General features: G+C 43.2%; 1 protein-coding gene across 2 annotated transcripts in view; it reads left to right on the top strand.

Moving 5' to 3' along the window:
* Positions 1 to 23130, top strand: part of LOC146698018 (low-density lipoprotein receptor class A domain-containing protein 4-like) — a 279790-nt gene that overhangs the window by 225432 nt on the left and 31228 nt on the right. The window contains exon 1 of one of the 2 annotated variants that reach the window (XM_085472953.1): positions 9310 to 13052. The exons of the other annotated variant lie outside the window; for it this stretch is intronic. Within the exon in view, the coding sequence (XP_085329079.1) occupies positions 12959 to 13052 (94 nt within the window). The 5' untranslated portion in view covers positions 9310 to 12958. Of the gene's footprint in view, positions 1 to 9309; positions 13053 to 23130 lie in introns of those variants that run through there. 2 annotated transcript variants of the gene reach the window in all.

The following is a 23130-nucleotide window of genomic DNA, read 5'->3' as shown; positions in this document are numbered from 1 at the left end:
TCTGAAGTTGCTCATCTTTCTTAGAAGGGTTGAGGCCAAAAAATGTACATATTGGATATTCCTAAAATATTCAGAGTCTTTGCATTTGAACATATTTCTGTTTTGAATCAGACGTTACAGACTCTTCAGGTTATGCCCCAGCATCTGTCATTATTCCTCACATATGGAGATTTAGATCAAACGCATCGTTTTTGCTGCTAATACCACCCTGTGAGACATTTCTATCTACCACGAATGAGATACCACTGCTGACTTGATGCAGTGTTAATGTTGTTGTGTAGCCTTGCCTTTGGTTTTAGCACCTCAGCAGTGAACGCAGCGGTTACAAGCTGTTGTGGGGTGATCTGTTGACTCCCCATAGTCCTGTTTGCTACTACTGTAAAGAGAGGTTGGGGGGCGGAGAGGGGGGTTTCGCTAGCAACACAAGCTGTGAGCAGGGACGCTCGCTGGCCTGGTACAAGCTGTTAACTCACTGGTCCTGCTACAGAGCTGTAGGATGGCAGTGAGGCAGACTGTGGTGAACACTGGCTGGGCTGGTACAAGCTGTCACGGTCTGTGCTGTTTACAGGCTGTATGGCGAATGCTGCAGCTAACGAAGCTATATGGTATGATAACATATACATGTGCGGAGCCCAACCAGTGTGAGCAGGAGTCGCCTGGAAACAGCTGTGTTAGTGTAGGCAGTGTTAGCTTGCCGGTTATGCTAACCTGCTTGTCACTATGTTCTGCCAGGGTGGTAGCAGGTCTGGGGTGCTGCAACATGTTCCCACTGCCATCCATCTGTCAGCCCTTGCTCGGAGCACAGGATCTCTCACCTAATGTAATGTTTTCATTATAGTGCTCAATATGGACGCTATAGCATTTTACGTGGTGTAGCCAGACAGGCAGAGAGGAGGAGTGTTTGGAGTGTTTGGATCCCAGCAACTTGTTCATATGAGCGTCCATCTGTTCCAGACCTGCTGCCCTCGCAGTCAGAGCTTATGTTGTGACATTCTCGGATGTATGTAACGGATGATATATGAAACCGATATATGAAGTCTCTGTGGAGATGGATTGGTATTCTAGAGATTTTTCTTGACATGGAAACGAAAAATAGACTGGAGAAAAAAAGATGAAACTAGGTGTTCATTCGGTACTCGACAGTAATGGAAAATCTCACAATGAGTCAGTCAAGCAGAAACAAAAGGAACAGAAAAATGACCTAATTGGGTCTCACATTCAAAAGTTTAATTAGACTTTATAAAACATCCAGATTATTTTGATTAGAGTTTCAATAAAGAAGATTCAGTCAGTAAAGCTAACCGACTACAGCTAATTGTCATGTTTTTTGGGATGCCATTGCAGCATTTGGTGTCTGGAAAACAAAAACTCCAACATAACACCCACGTAGTACGTGCACTCGACAGAGAGAGACTAAGAATAATTATCCTCTTTTTAATTAGGAAAAGGCATCAATACTCCAAGTTCAACTTTATTGTCACTTCAACCATATACAGTTTAAAAATACACAGTGAGGCGAAACAACGTTCCTCCAGGAATAAAGTAATAGTCGTGTACTTAATTTGTTTTGGCAAGCGATGAGTGAACAAGGTAGGGTAGATGAGGAAGACGAGCCCAGACGGTGCCAATCAGGATAAACAGAGAATAAGCCTGTACATAAAAGCATGTGTTACTGCTGGTTGTGTGAGAAGGAAAAAAAGTTTCACATTTTTACCCAAACTTCAAACAGTCTGGTTAATAGTCTAAGGAGCTTGGAAAGAAAAGCGTCTGGACTTCTTTAAGTTGCTTGAAGACGTTTCACCTCTCATCCGAGAAGCTTCTTCAGTTCTTGGGTCACATGGTGGAGAGTCCCAGATTTAAACCCAGTGGGAGTTTAAATCTGGGACTCTCCACCTTAGACTATGATGACCTGGATGACTGAGAACCTTCACAAACAGTCTGATTAATACTAGATTATCTGAAATTAATCTCTAAATTCACCCATCATGGTAAACATGGTGGAACCTTTAGCCACAAAATTTGTCTTGGTGCTAAAAGGGGATGATTATTGAATATATGTTAATGGTGTGTAGAAACTCACAGAAGCATAAAATATGGACATAGCTGTAATGAGGTCACCATTTTTTGCCATCTGCATTTTAGCGCTTTGAAACCAGGTGAGATGAGTGTGGGATGGATCTGACTGTGACACTGAATGCTCATCAGCATGTCCATTACATTTTGTTAGCTATATCCTGAATAATCTTCTTTTTGAAACTGAACCCATAAACTCTGTTCTCCTAGGACTGGTCAGTGATCTATTGGAAAACTCAGGTTGCTAGTGAGAAATGTGTATTCCCTGACCAGTTGACAAGTGATTGATAATTGCTTCTGCCGGTTGCTGACTGTCACTAAATGAAATTGTTATAAATAGGGTGCTACACCAAATTGCTCCTTGTAATTGCTTTGGCGAGTAGCAGGTTGCCAAAGTTACCAAAGTTTGCATTGAGTGCAGACACTTGCCACTTACTCTGAAGAAGTACGATGCAAACCAGAAATCGAGAATGTTTGCCTTTAAAGTCAACTTTATTCCTGACTGCTGCAAGCAGCACAGTTTAAAAGCTGTAACTTTCACTTGGAAAACTGACACTCGGTTTCTGGTTTGCCTCACACTTTTCACATTTTCACTGCTACTTTGGTGAGTAGTTCACAAGTGTTTGCAGACAAGTCAGTGTCTCCAGTGCAATCTACAGACAACTGCAGCAACCTGCTAGTGACCAAAGCAATTGCAAAGAGGTTTTTGGTGCATCTTAAACATCTTTCCAGACAGTTTTATGCTAGTGACTGGCAGCAAACACGCGCCAACTCGTCCCAGAATACACATTTAATGACCAGTGGTCACCAGGGCATCACTGACCGGTCTGTGGGCCTAGCAATTTTCACAAAAACTGGAAACAACCTCCAGCAAACATTTGCAAACAGCAATCAATAAATATTTTTCATCACAATCAGGGGTTGTGGGGTATTTGCAGACAGGTATGTAGTCATTTGTGACCAACGGCTAACTTCTGTAGGAAGTCTTTTTTGCAACCGCGGGTATCGCCCCCTGGTGCTCTTTAAAAAGAATGCCGGTTTAAGGCACTTCCTCTTAGCCTTCACTTTTTATACCCAGAAGCGATATTAATGTTTTACATTGTCTGTGTGAATGATATGTAAATGATAATGTTGTGCATATCCTGTTAGTGTCCCCAGAAGGCCTTAAAAATCAGTTATGTCAGTTTTCGTTCAGTCAGGGTTGGGCTTTCAAAGGACTATCAATACAAGACTACTAGGGTACAGTCACGCTAATGTCTCCTAAATCACTTTAGTACAGCAGCGAGCTATGAGCTGAGCTGTGCAGTGACTCTGCCCTCATGCTCATGTGTTATAGATTTAATGATCAGCATATGCTCATTAGAGCTACAAATACACAGTTACAATCACTAGATCTAAAGCTGTTATAGAGGGCCCTATGCACAGACTTACAAAGACTGGAGGAGACATACAGCTTCCTCTGTTTTTCATGCTTTTTTTCTATGCGGATTGAATGGTGATGCCATGGTTTACACAAAGTGTAGAGCTGTCTGTACGGGCAGCAAACCTGGGGATAAAACAGCCACGTAATGTTATAATGGTTGCTGTGAATTGCCTGCAGTGAGAACAGCTGCCACATTGAGTGCAAGAAAACGCTTGCTTTGTATTTTGCGACAATACCAACTCTGAAAAAACCAAAAGGAAAGGGAAAAAGTCAGCGCGCTGAAGCACTGTTGTCCAACACTGACTCTTTTTGAAGTCAGCTGTCTGCACATGTACACAGTGGCTCACTTAAAAGCTGTTTGAAAATCAGATTGCATGTGTGCTTCTGTGTTTCGTAGCCATGCGTGTGCTTTTGCACACACGTGTGCGTCTGTTTGCATGCACTCTCGGCAGCAGGAGGCTGTAACGTGTACCATGCACACTCTGTAATCACCGCTGTTTATGACTGCATAAAATAACACTCGCTCGCTCTTTCTGTCCCCCTTCCCTCACTTTTACAGACACACATTTACAGCTGCTGTCTCACTGGCTGTGTGATTATCACCGTCTGGTTCGGGGCTCTTATCAGTGTTGTGATGGAAGTGCGCACGCACACAACACACCTTCAGCCTGCCTGGCTCTCTCCTTCACTTTTCCTTCTCTTTTTCTTCCTCTTTCTATTCCTCTCGCTCAGCTGTGTCGCGTCCTTTCCCCAGCGGCATCGTGGTGTTGCGTCTGCGCTTGCCTTGCCGAGCTGTGTGCCAGTTGAGGATTGGCATTAAAGCCAGACATGAGCTCATCGGCCCAGCTGGGCAGACAGCCCATTACAATGCTCAGCAGAGCCCTACCGCAGGGGTGAAAAGAGCTCAATACCTGCTGATTATCTACTCTTCCTCTCTGTCTGTGCCTCTATGTCCCTCCCTCACTCACTCACTGGCTTTTGCTTTCACTTTGTTTCTTCTTTTTTTTGTTGGCACCTCTCTGCTTTTTTTTCTCTCTGTTATTCCTCGACTTTTTCCTTTTTCTTACCTTTTTCTTCTACTGTCCATTATTTTTTTTATCCTCCCTTTATTCGTTTTTTCTTTTATATTCCCACTTTCTTTTATTTTCTCTTCCCTGTTTTTCCCTCTTCTTTTCTCTCTTCCTGTGTTTTATCTCTTTTTCTCCTCATACATTTTCTTCTTCTATGCTTTCCTTTTATCTTGCCTTGTCTTTTCCTCCTGTCCTCCTTTTGCTCACCTTCTCTTCTTTTTTTTTCTTCTCATCTTCTCTTCATTCATCCCTTTACTCTCAGTATCCTCCACCTCAGGCTCTGTCTCTCTCTTCGTGAACTGTTTTATTCACACACACACACACACACACACACACACACACACACACACACACACACACACACACACACACACACACACTCTGCATATTTCTGTCTGCTCTGTCATCCCCCTTGCTCTTCTTCTAGCTATCTGTCTCTGACACACACATGCATAACTTTTCACTGAGAGCTGTGGTGTCATTGCAGTGGAGCCTGCGGCAGTAAGAGAGGTAGGGAGGGGTATTCTTTTCAAATGACAGGGGTGTAAGTGAGGTGTGTGCATTTGTGTGTGTGTGTGTGTGTGTGTGTGTGTGTGTGTGTGTGTGTGTGTGTGTGTGTGTGTGAAAATGACAGGGGTGGGAAGCCAGACAGCTGGTGCACCTGTGTGGACAGGATATGACACGGCACTGCAGCCAGACAAGGGCAGGAAGCTGCAAATATGATGTGGCATGCCAGACGTTTTTATTGAACGCAACTCTCTACTCTGCAATCTGACTGTCTGGAGTGGCCTTTCTGTTACTTAGCGCTCCGCTGAAGATGCCGAGCTACAGTCGATGCCTAAGCAAACACTCTCTCTCTCTCTTTCTCTCCCCCTTTCTCTCCTCCCTCGCTCTCCAGCATTGTCAGCTGGTGAGATGCATTGCGGTTAATTCATGAATCCCATTCAGCCTTGTTATTAAGGCTGAGTCATATCCATCTTTTGTTCTGACATTTGGAAAGGCATTCAGTAATACCCACTCCACACAGAAGTCACGGGGTGTTTCGAGTTATTAGTCTGACTGAAAATGATATGTTATAGTCAAAATGGATCCTTCGTCATGCGCAAATACTTTCATCACACGAGTCCCACGATTGAGGCTTTTTTGGGATAAACAGGCATTAGTGATGCAGGCAAGAAACTGCTCTTCTTCTTCCTCTGTGCTGTGTTCATTTGCAGTGTCGCAGGTTATCCCATACGGTTCACAGCCCGTCAGTTTCTGCTCTTTCTCTGATTTTTGGGGGCAGTTCTGTGGCCACATGGATGAATATTTCATTCAGTTATTTGCTTCCACTGTATTAACCATTTTTGCTGTTTTGGGAATGATTTCCGCCTCCTATTTATTTGTTTATTTGGTCAGTATTCCAAAAACGAAAGGTATTTTGTCACTTGTGCAGTCCAGTCACCTTCTCAAAGAAGGAAGACGTATTTCTTTTGTTCTGCATGCAACTCCATCCACCTGTTTGCATGTCAATTTTCAACTGGAAAACTTGTGTGTTAAAAAATGTTTTTAACATCCTAAAAAGATTCATTTTAACCCAAAATCGAGTTTAGCGTTAGTTCCCGAAGGGTATGAGCTCACTGATCAACAGATTCATTGCATATGCAAGCTGCTTTGAAACCCACCTCTACCTCAAAATCTCCTTTTATGCCTTTTCTGACTGTTTTGATTTGATTGGCTGTTTTATTTTGAACATGCAAAAAAAATAATTGTAAACAGAAAAAAGTATTAGAAAATAAAGAAAGTTGCCATGGATAACTCTGTATAGCACACAATTTACTTGCTCGAAAAGGAAACGGATAAAGTTTACACTTGCAACAAATCAGTGTTCACTGAGATATAATGAGACTGTATATATTTATAACTGTATCCAAGGCTACACACACTTAGATAGTACACATTGCAAAACAACAAACTACATTTTTTCACTAACGAATACCTCCTATGATTAACATCCTGCACCTTGTGAAAATGATCTCCTTTTATTTGTTTTTAAACTGAGTTATGATTGGACATTCTTTTAATTCCACCCTTAAACTTTTCCACACACATAAACACATGTGATGTTTTTATGCCCATGAAACCCTTTGAACCTCTACACGCCAACAAACAAACCTCGTATGTATATGATAGTAGTGCATTAGTTGGCATTTTCTACCTAAATGTTAGTATTTATGTTACATTTGGATGGAAACTACTACTACTTTCACACCTGTAATTTTACCCAGTGATTCAGATAACTGACAAGATGATAAAAGATGCATTAGTGCTTTTATGCCCCGGTCCTTTAAAGAATCATGCTGAAAACAAACCAAGAGGTGATCACATATGGACAGACAGGTCAGTTTTGGTGTGCTGGCAGTTTTGGAGATATTTTGGAGATCTTTTAATAAACATGCCTCGCGCCTCTGTCATTGCGCCCCAGGGCAGCTGTGGCTACAACGTAGCTTGCCATTGCCAGTGTGTGAATGTGTGTGTGAATGGGTGAATGACTGAATGTAGTTTAAAGCGCTTTGGGGTCCTTAGGGACTGAGTAAAGCGCTATACAAATGCAGGCCATTTACCATTTAACATACAAATGTACCTGATGAAAATAGGTAAAAGTACACAAGCGTAATCAGGAACATACAAAAAAAAAATACAAAAAGTAAACCTTTTTCAGCAGAAAAATAGCCTTGTGTGACTGTAATATTATGCATAATACATTATAGATTATCATTACATGAGCATGAATACAGAAGTGAGCTTCCTTGTATATGGCCTTTCCTTTATTGACCTTAAAGGAGCAAAAGATTCCTAATTAGCCCAATTACCTGATTAGTTCACATCTTCAAACGTCTTTCTTTGTCAGTCAGTGATTAAAGTAAATTCAATGAAAATGTAAATCATAACATTTAAGAAGTTGAGTGTTGATTACTTTCGCTTAAAAATCCCTTAATTATGTTAGTCAACAAATCAATAAATGATTTATTTCTGCTCTGTTGGAGTATACTTTAGAGATTTAAAGGGTCCTGAATATCCTGAAGGGATACTTTAAGCCAGGGGTGGGCAACTCCAGGCCTCGAGGGCCGGTGTCCCTGCAGGTTTTAGATGTGTCCTTGAGCCAACACAGCTGATTTAAATGGCTAAATTAGCTCCTCAACATGTCCTGTGAGATCTAAAACCTGCAGGACACCCGCCCTCGAGGCCTGGAATTGCCCACCCCTGCTTTAAGCAGTCATATAGAAGCAACTACCTGTTTGCTGTGTTTTCAGCAGAAAATGATGTCCCACTTGTTGTATGCAGCACACTGTTCTATAAAATATTACGTTTTATATACCTGTTTTTACTGTGATTTTTGATTAGAATTTAACCAGAAATAAAAGAGTTGATTCAAAACACAAAATGAGTGCAAATTCAGAGGTGTCGGCATAGTTTTCTGTATAAAAAGTCCTTCTCATACAGGAAAAAATACTGTATTTAGTGTAAAGTATAACTGTGATTTGCCCTTTAAACAGCTCACTGTGAGAACTTTAATCTGTCTTTAAAAAAATGAGCCGTAGAAATGGACTCTTTTATTTTCCTCTGTGTCCTCCTCTCTGCTCCCTCGTGCCATCTGATGAAGACGAGGCATAATTGATTCAAAGCTTAAACCTTTGCCTGGGAGACAGCTTTGATTTCAGAAGTAATGGAGCGACAGAGAGGAGACACGAGAAGGACTGAAGCAGACACCAGGGAAGGAAAGCAACTTTTTCCACTCCGTGTTTGGGATGCTGGATGGAAACAGGCCTCTTTCTGAGATGAGCCACAAGATGGCGCTATAAAGTAGCTTGCAGCTCAGCACCACACTGGCTGGGATGGAGAAGTTGCCCTTGTTGGGATGGGGCTACCCTCAACTGAGGCCTTTGCTGTGCTGCTTTTTCCCCACTACTGGCCCGACCGCATCACTGATGCACTCATGGTGTCCTCACAAACAGCTCATGTAAACTCTGAGTCATCCGTGGCATCTTTTATACTGTTACTGCTACTGCTACTGTCTTACTGTCATCTGTCAGCTGTCTTTTTATCTGGAAAGTCACGGGGAAGTGACAGGTGGGAAATGGTCCGTGTATCCAAACATACATATGCACAAGACGGGCATCCCGTGGCTAAAGATGGACCTGTTGCCATCCGAAGTGTGGGTTTTGTGCAGACACACGGTGGTGGTGTTTCCTCTCCTGTCCATGCTGCATTAAAAAGTGTGCATTGTCAGATCTTTAAAGGGCCGTCACGTTAACGCGTGGCACTTCGATTCACAAAACAGCAGCAACAGTAACACTAACACTGCAGTGAACTCCTGAGTAAGCATGTGTGAGCAGGAAAGCCCGCACTCCCAAAGTTCCAAAAATAGATCCACGTGCACGTGCCGAGCATGATAAACCTATCAACCTAAAGTTAGGATTCCTCAAATACACGATGAGACAGACGTTTCCCGAGAGACCCACAGAGAGAGCGCCTGTGTGTGTGTGCAGACTATAGGCGGGTGGGGGTGGAGTGGGGGGCTGGTAGACACGAGTGCATTTGGTATTCAGCCGTGCCTAGTATTTATCTGTCTGCTGGCTGTCTGGTCTGGTCTGGCCTGTTAGTGGTGTCACCCTGCGTGCTCCCCAGGGGACTAAATTGACGCTCCAGACAGACTGTGCATGTGTGCGCTTGCATTTTTGTGGTTGTGGTGGTGGATTGGATGCGGGTTGCAAGAGGGTGAATCGATGTGTGTCTATCTGTGGATGAGAGCTTGTCTGGGATGTGTGTGCATGGCTGTGACCTCAGATCAAGACATAAAAACAAATTGTAAAAAATGGTCTTTAGTGCATCGATATCGTTGCTTTACCTGACAACACAGCAGTGCCTCAATTTGTTGCCTCAATTTGTTGCTTCAATACAATTATGACAGCTGCCAGGCGTTTGTAAATTGTTTCAGGGTCACGCAGTCTGTTCTCTTCCAAAGGTGTCAGTCCACTCGTAGAGGAGTGTAGAAGCCGCTGTCAAGGAAAATATTTTTGCATGATTGGATATAGAACTTGGCTAGTGATGCGGCACTTAATGCAGAACATCTGTCGGAGGTCTTTGCTTTCCCCATTTACTTATTTTCCTTCACAGAGGTCCATTTCGTTTTATTGCCTTCGGTTACTGATGTCTTCAGAGTGAAAACGGTCAAACCGCACCCCCTCTGAGCAGGCATTTCTCATTTTTCACTCCCAGCACACACAATATGTGATGCGATTTTCTGCCATGGCATTTCTATGATTTGCTGCAGAAGTGGTGTGCAAGAGAGCAGGCCTGTGATCAGAAGAGCCATTCCTATATTATTCCCTCTTTGCTCTATTTTCTTGGAATGCCACCTGGAAGAGCTTCATTCGTCCAGTAAAATGGTCCGTGGACCATCATGAGGCCATGCAGTTGGTAAAAGGCTGTAAGCCTGGCCCGCTCATTACTCCAATCATCATCTCTGGTCTTTCATATAATTACTTGTTGCCAGTTCGTGCTTTCCATGTGCACAGACTGATGAGGTTCCATTTATACTAGAGCAGGTCACACGTCCATCTGCTACATTTATTTTTTTCCCCACATAAATGGCAACTTTGAGGACTGAAAATGAAGCTAATGTCCAAGTAGTAAAAATTGCAGTTCCTTTAACATCCACTTGAGGCTGTATCCAAAAGTGAGTCAGTCCCCATAGACTTTTGTGTTAAAATGCCCAAAGTCATCCATCAAAATGACTTTGTACTGGGATGGTGTGGAGACCAGTGTTGCCATTCTGATGGACAGGTATGCCAACAAAAGTATTGGTAGCTGGAAGCTGTTTGCTCGGTTTCAACTACACTAATTCAAGTCACTGAATTAGACCACCTGATTGTTTTTGTGCTGTTGGTACCTTTTGGAATTATCTGACCAATAATAAAAATAAATAGCATGCTCTGCGGTACAAGCCAACCAAAACTCAGTTTTGCTGATTGAAGTTCTCTTATTTTATTGCAGTTACTTGATTGTCAGACATTTACACATGTTCATAATGGGCATGAGGTCATGGTAACTTTAGGTGTTTCTGGAGAGGAATGATTGTAAAGCATACATATTTAATGACTTTAAAGAACAAGTATTGGGTGCACAAGTTTGTGTAAATTGGAGAAAATCCAAAATAAATTCAGATTCAAAACACCACTAATATTTGGTTAAACAGCAACTTGCATCTTGACCAGATGCTTTTGGTTTGCCATCAACAAACTTCTGGCATAATTCTGGCTGGATATTTGACCACTGGATGGTTTCCTGGCACAGACCTGGCACTCGTATAGTCCAAATAAACAAGCCTAATGCCTTCTAGAGAAAAGTACTATGGAAAGACAAAACAAAGAGCTATTTGTTCACATTGAATAGATGTATGTTTTATGTTTGGAGGATTATAGGTGAGGCTTTCAAACTTAAAAACACTGTACCAACTGTCAAGCATGGTAGTGGCACCATCATACTCAGTGGCATTTTTGCTGTCAGTGATACTGGTAGAAGTAGTAGAAACATTCTTCCACTTCACCTCAAATCAACAGCTACACAGCTGAAATTTAGGCATAATTGGACGTTAAATCAAGAGAAACATACATGAAAACTGGTTTTGGAATGGATAAAGCATCACCTCAACTAAATATGTGTCTGTGCTTTACAGGCACATGATTTATAGATGCAGCTTGCTAACCAAGTTTGCTAATCTTACTGACATGGCACTCTGACATGGCAGTGACCAATGTGGGAAGCCCAGAAATCTTTAATACACAGCTTATGGTTCCAAACAGCAATAGGATGGGGGGGGGGGAAGTGACTTCAGGACTACTAGATCAAGAGTTCCTACAACACTTATAGCAAAATATAGCAGAATACACAAATGTGTTTCCTTGTAGAGCAGATCTTTTAATAATAAATAATTTTAAAAAAATCCAATGTGAATTCTCTTGCACAGCCTCAATGATGTGTTCAAAATAAAGTATACTTTATATCCTTTATAGTATATTAGAGTATCCTTTATAGTATCTTTAGATTCACCTGCAAATTCAGGAATCTAATATGACCAGCTAAGAGACTATTAACCTACTACTTGTTTTATCCTCTGCACAAATAAAGTCAAAAACTTGCAAGCTCTATGATGACCTTGCTTGGTCCCTGAACCTTAGCTTGGGAACCTCCTGGACTAGAGTGGCATTCAGAGCCCCTCTCAGATTTGAGCAGCTCGGTTTATTTATAGATCCTGTATGTGTGTGTTTGTGTTTGTGTGTTGGATGAAATGGCTGCACTGTTGGTTAGATTAAGCAGGGATGTGCTGGGGGCGGGGGTTTGCCTCTCTGCTGCACATGTGGCCCTGAACCACAAGACTAGCTTGGGGGGGTCACCTCAAGGTTAGCCCCTTTAAAGAGCCGACTATATTGGCTGTGGCCGGCCATAACAAGGGAGTGAAACTCGAAGCGCTTCCCCCACCCTCCCCAAATAACACACCAGACCTACCAGGTCCAGCCCTCCTCTCTCCCCCCAACTCCTTTCTCTTACAGCCATTGTCAACCACGACCCGTCTGCTAGATTTCTAAGTCAGGTCAGCCACCCCTTTCAGTCTCACCAATGTGCGGCCTGCCCCCTGCAACCCAGACACGCGTGCACACTACCATAAAGTACAGCCGCTGTCCCATCCTCTGCCCATTGCTGCCTTCAAGTGCTCCTCTTACAATTCATTGTCATATTAAAATGTGGGAATGTGAATGCATTTGATGGTCATTAATTAGAAGATTTGTTGGATTTAGTGTCAATTTTACATACAGGGTGTGGGACTACGTTTATTTTGTTGCTTTTTCCCCCTAGCTGGCTAAAGTCAGGGTAGTGATATTTCTTAGCGCTCCTGAAGGCAGCGGCTCCTCCCTCCCCTACCCCCCACCACCCCGTCGCTGTCCCTCCCCTGAAGCTCTCTGATAGGCCGCTGCGGCATTCTGTCAGTTTACGGGCGTGGCTTGAGGACGCCGTGTCTGCCGAGCTGTAGTAGGGTAAAGACAGCTGCTCTCAGCGACGGAGGAAGGAACGGAAAAAGCCGTACAATGCATTAGCCACAGGCAATGGCTCGTCCCCAGCTCTCCCAGTGATTCTCTCACCGAGCCGCTCCGAGAGAATTATGGCGTGAGAAAAGCCGTGGGATAATTAAAGCGAAACTGTCGGGAGTTACTTGTAGCGGCAGACTCTGCTGCTGCTGCTGCCTGGAAGTTTTTCGTTGTTTTCCCGTCGGGGGGCCCCGACGCTGGCGGCGGCGGCGGCGGCGGCGGCGGCGGCTCTCTCCCCGGAGCGGTGTTCCGGTCTGCCCAGCCCCATGCAAAACCTAACGGCTCCTGGCGGCCCCGGCAACTCCAATGTCACCTGCTCCTGCAACTGCACCGCTTCCCAGCCACAGGGAATGGAGATATGTGAGTAACATTAGCTGCTCCTCTTACGAGTTCTCCTGACCTTAAAAACCTACCGACAGACAGACTTTAGTGCCTAATCCGTTTTATGTGCACTCTCCAGTGTGGCAACAGAAGCACAACAAATCAGACTTAGTCTTCATCCAACACGGTTAAACAGTTCTGCTATTAACTCGCTGTGGGCCGCTCTAAATACCTTAGAGGAAACCGATAATTCTTCTGTATGGACTTTCAGCATGTCTGCGCTGTCCAGCAGAAAGTTTATGGTGACCTCATAGCACTTAGTGGTATTTATAACCTCCTTTTATTGTCTGTATTTGACTTAAAGTGTGTCTCTACCACACCGTGTGGACTTTTTAGTGCTTATGTCAGGCGTTGGCGTACGTTTAAGCTCTTAGGTGCCCATTACTATTAATCGGTTACACTGTAATACTCAACAGTTAGCTTATTAAGAAATATCAATATGTGTGTACTTCCAGCTTAGTACTAAAAAAGCTTTTAATAATCTACTGCGTTTTCCAGAAGTAGTATTTTTTTCTCACTTGAAGTTTGTTTTACAGTGGCACTGTATGACCCTATAGGGCTGCCTGGCTGTGCAAATGCTCTCGGAGCTCACCACAGAGGGTTAAATAGTTTGCCTGTCAGCACAGACAGGAAACGCTTGAATGGTATGTTATGTCTGTCTGCCTTCTGAGCGGCCCAAAGAGAAACTATCATTATCAGCTCTGCTCTAATGCTGCTGCCTGCTAGATCCACTGCAGATGTTCCTCTTTATGACTGAGCATTCAGGAAAAAAGCAAAAAAAAAAAGCACAGCAGGCAGACATGTAGAGACACCAGAGGACAGCCAGACGCACAGTGAGTGTATCCATGCAGTGTGACAGGTCTACAGACAGACAGAGGAAGACAAATAAACAGGAGACGGGCACATAGCAGACAAGGCGGGTAGATTCACAACCAGGCAGCCAGGCAAGTACCGACAGAGATATAAACAGAGATGCGGGAGAGCCAGACAGGCAGATATATTGACAGACAGACACGCAGACAAGCTACAGACGTACGGACAGAAGGACAGACAGAGTTACACTGATGTGTAATTTCCACTGGGGTCGAGGCCAGGGCCGGGCAACATGAGGTGAACACAGGATATTAGATTCAGATTTGGCAGCAGTGTGGTTGTGCTGACGCCACATTGCAACCAAGAAGTAAGTGTGTGTGTGCGCGCCTGTGCGCTTATCTGGCAGACGGACTGGTGTTCCTCCATTCGTTTTTCTGTGGCATCATGGTACTGCTAGCCAGGAAAAGCACATAGTCAGGCATGAAGTGGTGCACGCACAGATCGACTGGTACAGCACGGAGCCTAATTAGATAATCCAGGAGGACTGTCTCAGACTGAGCAGTGCAGCAAGAGGAGGGAAAAAGTGGAATGGTTGCTCTGATTGACACTTGCAAAGTATTAAACTAGCAAACAAACTGCATTGTGGGTTCACACAACTTTGAATAAATGCTGGCCTGGTATTTTCAGTGCATTTCTTCTCGTCTTAATGTCTCACTAGTCGGAGGGAGCTCCATTCACAAGTGGTTTGAAATAGCTGTGTTCTACTGTAGTGGCCGTCTGGTTTGAAAAGAGCTCTTGTTTGTCGGCTGTGTTGTCATGCAGACTCGGCAAGGCTGAATAATGCAGCTCATGCTTTGATGATTTCTCTGGCTGCAGAAAAGAGCTACAGTCTGCCTCTTTTCTTTTTTTTCCTCTCTCTCCCCTTTTTTATAAAGCGGAGCAGGCGTCTCACTGGTGTGTTTCCTCTTTCATTCAGACGAGGAGGAAAATTGAAAGGGACTTGGAACATAGAGGGATCACAGCGCAGACAGTGTGTCATGGCCAGGAACCGAACCTCAGCCTACACTGGGATTCACATGTAGGATTTGAAAGGCAGAGACCTCTTAACAAGTGTTAGTCTCCTAGCTGTTGCTGTGCTTGGATTCATTGTGTGGTGCATTTATCTCGTATAGTAGGCATGGTATTTTAAAGTTCTGTTTTCACACAGCAGCACCAGTCATTGCGCATCCTATAGCTTTAACCTACAGTTAGCTGCCCGGCTAAAGAGGCTGAGAGATAAAAGCTTTAACTGGATAGTGGCTCACCTTTTCTTTTGAAGGTGTCGTCCCTGCAGGGTCACACTGCAAACATGTGTTCGGCAAACATATTACACTCTTAAGTCATTTAATCAGATATTGTCTCTTACTGCTATTATCAGGGGAAATACTATATGTCAGCTGCCTTAGATCATTCTACTTGAACCTAGTGCAAACTGTGTTTCTACAAAACCTTGGGAAATGTTCAATAGTAATGCAGTGGTTGGTTCTGTAATCTGGATTGAAAATGGTTAAATCAGGAAAACTGATTAGAAAAGTAAGATTGTATTTTGGGACAAGGCTGCAGATCAGCTGCTGCATAATGGCATCATTAGGGGTGCAACGATACACAAAATTCACGGTTCGGTTCAATACTTTCGATATTTTTTCGATACAAAAAAATGTTCATGCCTTTTTAATTTGTCATTTATTAAAATTATAAATATATTTTAACTCAAAAGAACAGTTTTTAAATTTAATGTTGCTGAAACAACAAAATAATAAAAATAAATAAATAAATCTGATCGAGAAATCACTCATCTTTGGAAAAGAGAGTTTATTACAGAGAAATGTCTCTTTCCAAAATAAAAGCTATACTATACGCTTCTTCTGGGCTATATTCTCAGCAGCATATTAAACATATCAGGTCCCCATAAGGAGAATCATGTGCTAATGACTCGGGTAAAGTTTGTAGCATGCGTGCTTGTTGTTTTTGTCTGCTTCCACTTGTCTTTGCACTAGGATGATGTCGGAGTAAATGTGCAGTCATATTCATTGTGTTCCCACTAGTGCTGTCAGCGTTAATCTCGTTAAAATGACATTAACGCCATAACGCAGCAAATCTCCGTTAACGAGTTACCGCAGATCGCCCCGTGCGTGGGGCTGGACGGCGTCAACACGTTAACAAGCTAACTGCGCTAACGCACTAGTTCCCACCAATTGAGCATTGCGTGGCACATCCAACATACTGTTTTACTTTTGTCCATGACGCACTTACCATCAGGGTCATACTTCACATGAAACCCAAAATAGTTCCAAACGCCAGATCTGAATGAGGGTGGGGGAGGTTCAATTTCGGGTAGCGTTGAGGCAGTTGCCATGTTGCAACGAGCTTAGCTTCTGTCTTGCTAGCTTGCGCTGCGCTCAGTGGATCTGCGCTCGACAGTGCAGCCTAGGCAGATCAGTCGAACGCAGATCCACTGAGCGCTCAACACAGACAGCATCGTCAGAAGAAAAGTTGATAAAATAAATAAAACATTTTGTATCGTTTGATACATATGCGTACCGAACCAAAAGCACTGTATCGAACAGTTCAATATTGATACGAGTATTGTTGCACCCCTAGCATCATTCAATTAGGTAAGAGTCAGACGCAAGCATGATAATGAGTTGACCGAGTAACATGGCAGACGCCACAATACAACCAGTTGTAGCTTCCTTGTTTTTCCAAACCTGAGTGATGTCATTGGTTGAGGAGATGCCGGGGACCAATAGATGATTGTGAGCCTGTACCTAACAGTCTTTCTTATGTTTGGACTGAAAAAGCAATTGCGTCGCAATTATCGATCCTTTAGCCTGGCTTATACAGTACACAGTAACTATATTGCGACCAAATGTGTCGAAAATAAAACTCAAAATACAAAATACAAACCCTTGTGTAGAATATTCCTAGAATCATCCTCCTGGTTCTTAAGAAGCACGCACAAACACACATCTGTCTCTGGGGAATGTCCTGGTCCCTGTATCGGAGACTTAAGTGACCGTCTGCGCTGTGTGTATGTAACAGTTAGCCTGCAGCGGGGGCAAGCCAGCCAGACAGATGTAAATGGCCTGATCTGTAATCCTGTGTGTGAGTGGTGTTAGTGTGTAGGTGGCAGCGGGGTCATCTGTCAACTACCTCAGGCCAAACACGCACACGGCTACTTGTTGACTCTCCCTCAAACGCACACGCAAAAATGTACACATGGGCACACGCACGCACACATTTACAGATGTATACACACAGACACGCACACAGACAGGCACTCTCAGGCTCAGCCAATATTTACCCTGCAGTCTGCAGCCAGACAGCCAATCCAATCTCTCACTAAGCTCTTTGTTGTGTGTTTGGGGTTAGGGTTTTTTTGTTTTATGGGGGGGTTTGTTTGTAGAGGTGTTTTTGATTTGGAATTAGTTTATTTTTTTTATTTTTTATTTTTTTAGGCATGTTATTAATGAATTCTAACATAGAAAGTCAGGGACCTTGGGGAGGGGAGTGGCGAGGACAACCAAACAACAGCATTTAAAAAAAAAAAAAAAAAGACCCCCCCCCCACAAACAGATTTATTTTGCGATCACTGCTCTTGTAATTAATTTCACAGGGAATTTCTGCACTTGGTAAGTGTCTCTCAATGGGGACTTATTTAGTCTGCCACCTCTCCTGAGCTGAGGGGTGTAGCAGTAGAACAGCAGTGCTCAACTTGCAGGCGTTAAGAAAGAGCTCCTTGTCTTTTGGTACAGAGCTGGTGACGAGGGGTCCCCAGACCCAGTTTCTACACCACAGAGCTGATCTCCAGACACACCAGCAGACCTGAGAGTAACATTAGCTCACCTTCGGGCAAAGCCGCTGTGAAAATGTAAAGTCGTTTGATGTAGGTTTGACCAATTGCTTGAGCATTAGTCAAAATTTATATATTTATATGTCATATAATATAAATCTGCAGGAAGCTATTTTTTTTTTTTTTTTTGCAGCATCTCACGTAAAAGGATTTGCAGCTCTTTGTCTTTTGTGATAACTGGCTATAATGTGCATCTTTCACTGAATTTGAATTGGACTTGAATTAGACTTAGAATAGTAATCAGGATAATATATTAGCAGAGTATAAACTAATAGAGATGGCTCTAATATTGTTTTTGTTTTTTTTTCAACACTCTGTTGAAGTCTCTTAACTGCCACCAGGTCACTCACCTAGTGTTGGAGTTAGAACTGGGTTTTGTTTTTTACTCACTTTTAGCTTGTTGTTTTTTAGAAGTAAGTCCCCTTTCAGGTTGTTAGCATTCATTGGTTTCCTAGCACAGCGGTCCTCAACCTTTTTTGCGCCACGGACCGGTTTATGCCCGACAATATTTTCACGGACCGGCTTTTAAGGTGTCGCGGATAAATATAACAAAATAAAACTAGTACCGGTACCGAAAAAAGAAGATTTATTCATAACACACGTGAAAAGACCCAGGAAAACAGAGTTAACGATAAAAACGATAACAAAATAACACTGAAAACCGATAAAAACCCTGAAAACCATACATTTCACACCTGAGCCTCAACTCTCACGGACCGGTACCGGTCCGAGGCCCGGGGTTTGGGGACCGCTGTCCTAGCACACTGTTTTACAAACATGGCATGAATATTACGAACAGCAATTTTTTTTTTTTTTTTTTTTTTTTAAAGCAAGTTTGATTGTTTGCAGTGCGCTACAGCGGTATGGAAAGCAGCTTTGTCGCTGACGTGTGACAGCTCTTGTTTGTTTGGGTTGAGCGTCTCGGTCTCCACGTTACAGAGCCTCTTGTTAGAGTCCATGTTATAAAATATTTAATATGTCATGTTAGCGCAGCAGGGGTATGATTTGTTACGCTTTTTTTTTTGCTTTGCTTTTTTTGGTTTGTTTTCTGCAGTTTTCGGCCTTAAATCAGCTTGACCACGCTCAACAACATTCTTATCTCCCGACTCTGTAACCCTGTGGTTTTGGAATCAAACTGACAACCCTTGACGCTCCAGACACTGGAAAATGCAGCCCTGGAGCTGCAGCTTGTCTTTCTTCAGCTGAACAGGTCAAGTTCAGGAGGCAACCTCCCCAGCCCAAAGCTGCTGAAAAGGTCAATCCTCGACTTCCTCCTTCCACTCGTCCCAGCAGCACCTTCGCTGCTCCTTTCACAAGTTAGTTGCTGGCTGCTGGGACGCCCTTTGTGTCTAGTTTCTGCACCCCCAACACACGTATACACACACTCCAGACCTCCTCCCCTAGTTCCCAAAATGCCCTTGGGACTAGGGCAGATTAGTAGTCGTAGTGTGTTTGAAGACAGACCATCCATCAAGTGTGTGTGGTGGTGGGGGTGGGGTCGGTTAGTAGTCTGCTGTCTCTGTCAGCATCTATTTACACACAGTTCGACTGTCTGAGATGCTAAAGAGCTCGGTGAATGAATCAGCCCTGCTGTCTGCTGCGTGTCTTATGACTCCAGGTCTACGGGCACAAACGGGGACCTATTACAGTCAAACAAGACGCTGCACTCCAGACACACACTGGCAGACAGTAGCCCCCTTTTCCCCCTCATGCTGCAGGTCTGTTTTTCCCAGCATCGAGACAAACGAGATGGTTGGCATGTCTATTAGCCTTTGTGAAACCATGTCTGACTGCACATCTCGTCTCCTCTCCTTACTTGAAACAAAGTGGCGATTACCGCCTTGAAATTTAAAGAAAAAAAAAAAGAAAGGAAAAAAAACATCAACTGAAATGCTGTGCCACCCGCTGTTTGTCAGATTTTGGGTAATCCGTTTGTTTATGTGAGCAGGAACACCCAGACAGTGGAGTAATGACATGTCTCTTCAAGTGGTTTGCAGGGTTTTCCTTGGATTCTGAGAGGCTTACATGCTGAAGTTTCCACAGGGGTGGCACCAGTGTGTGTGTGTGGGGGGGAGTCGAGGCCTCTACACTTACTATGGGAACTTTAGTGCTTCAGACAACATTTACAAAGTTCTTCTGCAAGACAGATATGCATGGTCGACCATTTTTATGATCACAAAGAAAACCTAGCTTTTTCATAACTCCCTGATATTCAAATAGTCTGTAACAGAAGGGAAGACCTCGACAGGATATATGCTGTTTCAGCTATTATAAAAATAAAAGGGCTGACAGCTGTACAACGTGGTGTTTTGCATCATGCTCTTTGAAGTTTAGCTAATGTATTTGGAACTTTAATCTGTGATGAAGAAGATGCATAAAGCAGCATTTTGTATATTTTCTACGTGTGTCAAGGAGCACTCCTACATACGTAGGGGGAAAAAGTTGTTTAAAGCTTTTGCTGTACAGAAGAAAAATACAGAGTATGGTTTACATCCATGTAGTAATTCAAACTCTCTTTGCTCTGAGGTCAGGGACTAAACCAAACTGAGGCAGCAGTCGAATTGAAATGACTGCTTTCGTCAGTGAAGTCTGGTGGATTATACTGCAATATTGTCAGAAAGAGCTGTCTAAAGGCTGGTTAAATGGTGATAAATATAAATATGGCAAATAATTATACCCACATCGATTCTCTTAGGTGTCCAAAGTTTGTGTGTCAACACGGCTGCTTACATTAGTTTTATGTGCTGGTTGGTGCTCCTGCCTGGTTGAGGGTGTCTCAAGGATGGATCTGAGTCACAAAGTCAGACATCCATTTTTCATAATGATATGTCTAAAACAGAGTTATTAAGCTTCCTAAAAACTTGCTAACGTTGAATCATTCTGTTATTCAAAGAGTTCTTGACGTCTCACCTGTTGCATTTGTTGCCATTTATCCTAAAAAAAAATTGAGCTGTGATTTTTGCACAGTTAACAAGTTAAACTCTGTGCAGTGCTGATGACTTTCGGCCTTTCTAACCTGATGTTAGCAATACATGATAATCAGACAAATACAGGTAAGAATACCAAGCTGTCCACAAACAAACATCAGAAAAGTCCCATGGAAAAACATTTGTCAAAAAATGAGCTCCTTGTTTGTACTTAGACATTCACCTTACTGTCAGTTTTCTTAAAACTGTCGTTTTAATGGCTGAATGGTAGGTAGACACAGCTCAGATGGGAGGCTGCCGACGGTTCCAGAGGGTCTTCTGTCCTTCACTCCTACTTTAAAAAGTCTGACACTTCCTGTCAGGTGTCAGCATTCGCATTGTTTTGGCAGGGAATTTGACATCCATATAGATTTCAGTACAATAGGTATATTTTGGTTTTAGAGGGACATCTAACACGCCTGTGTACTCACACACCCAAAAGTTGACATTTTCTACCGCAGCAAGACACTGATTGTGTGAGTGAAGGGGCTCCTTCTGTGACCATAAGTAGGTCTTTTTTTTTTTTTTTGCTTTTAATTGCCTGAATACAACAGTTGTCATATGTAGTAATTGGCGAGTGTTGCAGCATGTTGTTTAGCACCACCGGGGTTTGGCTCAGTGCAACATATACCTCTGTTTAGCCACAATGTGAAGAACGCCAGGAGGTGTCCTGACTGTTTTTCAGTTAATCCATTATTATCTTATTTTAAAAGATTGTATTATTTTTATAAGGTTCTTGGAGGAACAGAGAGGCAGTTAGTGCAGTTAGAGTTCTGTGTGCACCCATGTTGACCATTATCCCTGTGATGGTCGATGTTGTTTTATGATCTCATTTTTAAATGACCCATTATTTCTTTTAATAAGCCTCTAAATCACATGTTGTTGTTTTTTTGTGTTTGTGTTGGGGGGGTGGGTGGTTTTTGGTTTTTGTTGACACTGTTGCTAGTATGTGCCAGTAACTACAGATTCCTGTTATTGAGACATATTCGTGACCAGCGTGTTCAGAGAAGTCTTGGGCGTACTCTCAAACACTCTTGTTCGCCCTCAGCTTCGCTGTCTGTAACGTATCCCACTGATCTGCCTGGGGGTAAATCCACAGCCTGTGCCAGCTGGGCCACTGGCTGTGCCCTAATAAGGCCCATGGATCTGACCTTATCACAGGAAATTCTAAAGATTATGGAAGACTGGGAAACAAAAGATGAAATGGAGAAGAAAGAAAGGGATAGAAAAATCTCTGTAGTTACGTAAATGTGACTGTTCCTTTTTCTGTATGTATGTTAGTAGTTGGTATTAACTTGATGGTCCATGATAGATCCACAGATCACACAGCTGTACTTTCTTACAACTCAAGAATCTCTTTTGCGCAAGTGATGTCTGTGGGGTGTTTCACTTCATTTTTTATTTTTTAACATTTTAACCCAGTTTAACCTCCCAGCCGGGAGTTAAGTGGTACAGGATGTGTGTGGGAGACAAAAAAAAGAAGCCTCTGGTTGCCCAGATCCTTCTCTGCGTCCTCCTCTCCTCCCTCACTGCTTCTGTGCTCCTCTGCTCTTCATTAGCGATTCAGAGGGCTGTCTGATTTTTGGTCCCTTTTCTCTCAGTCCAGACACACAAGTCAGACAGCGGTGTCTGATACCTAGCACCCCCGCCTCCTCCTCCTCTGCTTCTCCCCCTCGGCAGCCACCAGCTGACCCCAATCAGGCACAGGGCCTGTTCTATTGTGTGGCTGGGGAGAGGGCGGGGGGACACTTGCTCACTGGCTAACACAGCCACAGACTCAGACAGGGGGTCAGAGGGAGATGGAGAGTGTCTAGTCTGGCCTGCCATACCTCTCTGACTCCCAACCCCCAGCCATAACACAGCATTTCTCAGTTTCTCTCCCTCTCTCTCTTCATCATTTCCTCCCCTCCCTCCGTGCAGGCTCGCTGGAGGTCCCAGATGTATCTGATGCTTGTCATGCAAAGTGTTTTCGACTGCCATTGTCTTGATAACTAAGTTTTCTTAGCAGCATCATCTGTTTCCATTTGCAGTCTAGCCTGCAAGCTTATGTAGACATATAGGATGTATTTTGGTTTTCCTCGAGGAAAGGGGCGGATCATTTATTCAGAATCAGAATCAGAATCAGAATACTTTATTGATCCCTGGGGGAAATTATTTTTTGTTACAGTGCTCCATTTTAAACCAACATTAAGACAAGACAGACAATTCCTGCATACACTCGCACTGCATGAAATGCACGCTGGAACTCCAAATGTAGATGAATTTGCCTTGAAAATAGTCCCCTGCAAATTCCTGTTTGAGCTTTAAGAAAGACTTGTTGTGTTTTTGTTTTTGTTTGTTTTTTTTTTGTTTTTTTATTAACGACAGATAGGGAAGAGCAAGAAAA

Source organism: Copadichromis virginalis, linkage group LG11 (assembly GCF_057382275.1).
Source record: "Copadichromis virginalis isolate Kocher_CV1m ecotype Utaka linkage group LG11, C_Virginalis_male_GT1.1, whole genome shotgun sequence".
Classification (NCBI taxonomy): domain Eukaryota; kingdom Metazoa; phylum Chordata; class Actinopteri; order Cichliformes; family Cichlidae; genus Copadichromis; species Copadichromis virginalis.
The sequence above is the reverse complement of the archived record's forward strand: the minus strand, read 5'-3'. Positions and strand labels throughout refer to the sequence as shown.